General features: G+C 27.5%; 1 protein-coding gene across 1 annotated transcript; it reads left to right on the forward strand.

Moving 5' to 3' along the window:
- The first annotated feature begins 1,290 nt into the window (after positions 1 to 1,290).
- On the forward strand, positions 1,291 to 2,054 carry LOC123302104. The gene is made up of 2 exons (XM_044884892.1): positions 1,291 to 1,335; positions 1,391 to 2,054. The coding sequence occupies exons 1-2, from the start codon at positions 1,312 to 1,314 to the stop codon at positions 1,883 to 1,885; spliced, it is 519 nt and encodes a 172-aa protein (XP_044740827.1). The 5' UTR covers positions 1,291 to 1,311; the 3' UTR covers positions 1,886 to 2,054.
- Positions 2,055 to 3,283: the final 1,229 nt, after the last annotated feature.

Consider the following 3,283-nt stretch of genomic DNA (forward strand, 5'->3'; position numbering starts at 1 on the left):
GAAATAGATTTGACCTTGAAAAATATGATATCATCATCTTGTTACAAGTTCAAACTTGTTTGAAATAATTTTACATGTGTCAAAACACGTGACCGAATGTTAATTTTTTTTTATGATTAAGCAATGTAATATGACACTTGAACGTGTTAGATAATAATTTGCAAATCTGAATTCCAAGAAAAGAATATTATGAGTCTGCAATTTTCAAGAATATGTTGAAATAGATATCATCTAACCTTGAAAAATATTATAATTTGACACTTTAAGTATACATGATAAAATTCAAGATACGTGACCGGATGTTAATATTTTTTTATTGAATCAGCAATATAATATGACACTTGAAATTTACATAATAAAAATACATGTTCAAACTTGTTTGAATGGACTTTGATCTTAAAATAATTTTACACGTGTCAGCTATTCTCAAGAATATGTTGAAATAGATTTGACCTTGAAAAATATGATATCATCATCCTGCTACAAGTTCAAACTTGTTTGAATAAAAATACATGTTCAAACTTGTTTGAACATGTTTAAACTTGTTTGAATCGCATTAGATCTTAAAATAATTTTACACGTGTTATGAGATTAGATAATAATTTCTGCTGGTGGGGGGGGGATTTTTGGAGTGGTGGTAATCATATAAAAAAGGCGCTCGACATTACGGTAATATCAGTTTTCATTAAATATTCATAATATTAATCAAAATGAATAGAGCAGAATTAAAATTATTAGATAGTTGTTTAGTGCGACCATGCATAAAAATGGACGACTTGCCACTGAAAAAAAAATTAAAAATACTAAAAATGGAGCGGATTCTAACGATACATGGGCCATCAATAAAAGTTTTACTGGATATAAGCCTAGATGGTACAGAAAACGAGGGAGTTTTTCTACCATCTAGGTTTGCAGTGTTGACGGACAACATGATTAAATTATTTAACTCAAAACCGGGGTATTTGAGGGTGGAGGAGAAAATTGGAAGAAGTCACCAACTGAGACTGCGCCTATTCGAAGACGATGGTGATAGTGATGATGATGATGATGATGACTATGTTCAAGAACATCAAAATTTTTAACAAATCATTCCTATATTGGATTTTATTTGCTGCAAGATATATATATTTTATTGTTATTGTTATAAAAAAATTGTAAAGTTTATGTTTTTGATATTTAAAAAAAAAAAAAAAAAATAATACTAAATAAATTATGGATATTTTTGTAAAAAATGATGTTTATTTTAATTCATTACAATTATGGGGTACAATGTCGCTACAAAATCATATTGATCTGTTTCAAAATTCGGAGATGATTTACCCAGAATATTTTAATGTGAGTATTGTTTGATAAGATCTGTTTAGAAAATTGTAGCCAAATATTTTTATAGATGGAATTTTATCAACTTATGGAGGCATGTCGTTGGAGTATACCTACAAAGTTAATCGACACATTACGGTATTCTTATTTAGAAGTTGATGATTGCTTTCATATTGCTGCATTTATAGTAAGAAATTGTTTGGATGCAATCTTATTTGTAAATTATGCGAAAAAGTTCAACTCCTTTAAAAGAGATTTCAATCAGTTTGAAATATTACTAAATGAATGTTGTGATGATCTTACTCATGGAAGTAACTTGAGAAAAAATTGGGGTACATACGATATCCGCCGAAAACAATGGATTGGTGATAGTGCTAGACATGATGAGAGAATGTTTTTATGGTATGAACAAATAGATCCTAAAATTCTCTGTAGAATGCTATACCAACAAATGGATGGTGGAAATATACCGAAATGGTTCGAGCCATGGATATGTGCTACAAATTGTAATGAAATAGACAGATGTGATTGTGGAAGAAATAGTGATGATCATGATTGTATATAGAAATAAAAACATGAATATAATTGTCTATGATAAGTTTTTTTTTAAAAATGTGTTTGTATTTACAATAAAAAACACCTATAATTTAATTAATCGTTGTTGTGTTTTATCTATGAAATGACCTCACCACCTTATTTTCAGGTTATAAATACACCTTGTTTGTGATAATTATATTCGCACCATCAAGTAATTTTGAGTAATAAACATGAATCAAAAAACATTTGTATTACAACAATATTTTTATATTGTTTTGTGTTAGTTAAAAATTGCTTCAATAAAATTTCATGAACCTAGTCTAATATATATTCATATTAAAAAATACATTTCCTTTTTTAAAACACAAATATGTTCACAAAAGCGGTCCACTATGACAAAATTTTTTTGTTACAAGTATGTTCCCAAAAACTTTCCACTATAAAAGGAGACTTTTTTTTATCAATATATGAATCATGTAAAGAGTCGAACCCTAACCACCTGACTTTAACGTTAGATCCATGTTTAGCTAAGACCTTTTCCACTAAATAAATGTTTGGATCGTGAACTTTTTGTAATTCTTCAGCATAGAAACCACCCTTTATATCTTCGTTGTTGTAATCCTTCAATAAATATGTTCTTGGGTTTGTAAGTTTCACCTCGTGAATGGTGAATATTTCTGGTAACTACTCCGATTTTATAAGTTTTTGTTAAAAACTACTCCGATTTTATAAGTTTTTTAACAAAATTGATTTGATAACTGCTTTAATACTCTGATTTTTTCAATTTTTTTTAATAAAATTGTTTTTATATCTGCTTTAATACTCTGATTTCTCAGTTCATATCTGGTTCATATCCAAATCTAACGGGACAGGAGAAAGAGAATTCTCAAGAATATGTTGAAAAAGATAACATCTAACCTTGAAAAATATTGTAATTTGACACTTTAAATATACATGATAAAATTCAAGACACGTTACCGGATTTTAATTTTTTTTTTTTTTTTTTTTTTTTTTTTTTTTTTTTTATTGAGTCAGCGATGTAATATGACACTTGAAATTTACATAATAAAAATACATGTTCAAACTTGTTTGAATGGACTTTGATCTTAAAATAATTTTACACGTGTCAGCAATTCTCAAGAATATGTTGAAATAGATTTGACCTTGAAAAATATGATATCATCATCTTGTTACAAGTTCAAACTTGTTTGAAATAATTTTACATGTGTCAAAACACGTGACCGAATGTTAATTTTTTTTTTATGATTAAGCAATGTAATATGACACTTGAACGTGTTAGATAATAATTTGCAAATCTGAATTCCAAGAAAAGAATATTATGAGTCTGCAATTTTCAAGAATATGTTGAAATAGATATCATCTAACCTTGAAAAATATTATAATTTGACACTTTAAGTATACATGA

This window comes from Chrysoperla carnea, chromosome X, assembly GCF_905475395.1.
Source record: "Chrysoperla carnea chromosome X, inChrCarn1.1, whole genome shotgun sequence".
Classification (NCBI taxonomy): domain Eukaryota; kingdom Metazoa; phylum Arthropoda; class Insecta; order Neuroptera; family Chrysopidae; genus Chrysoperla; species Chrysoperla carnea.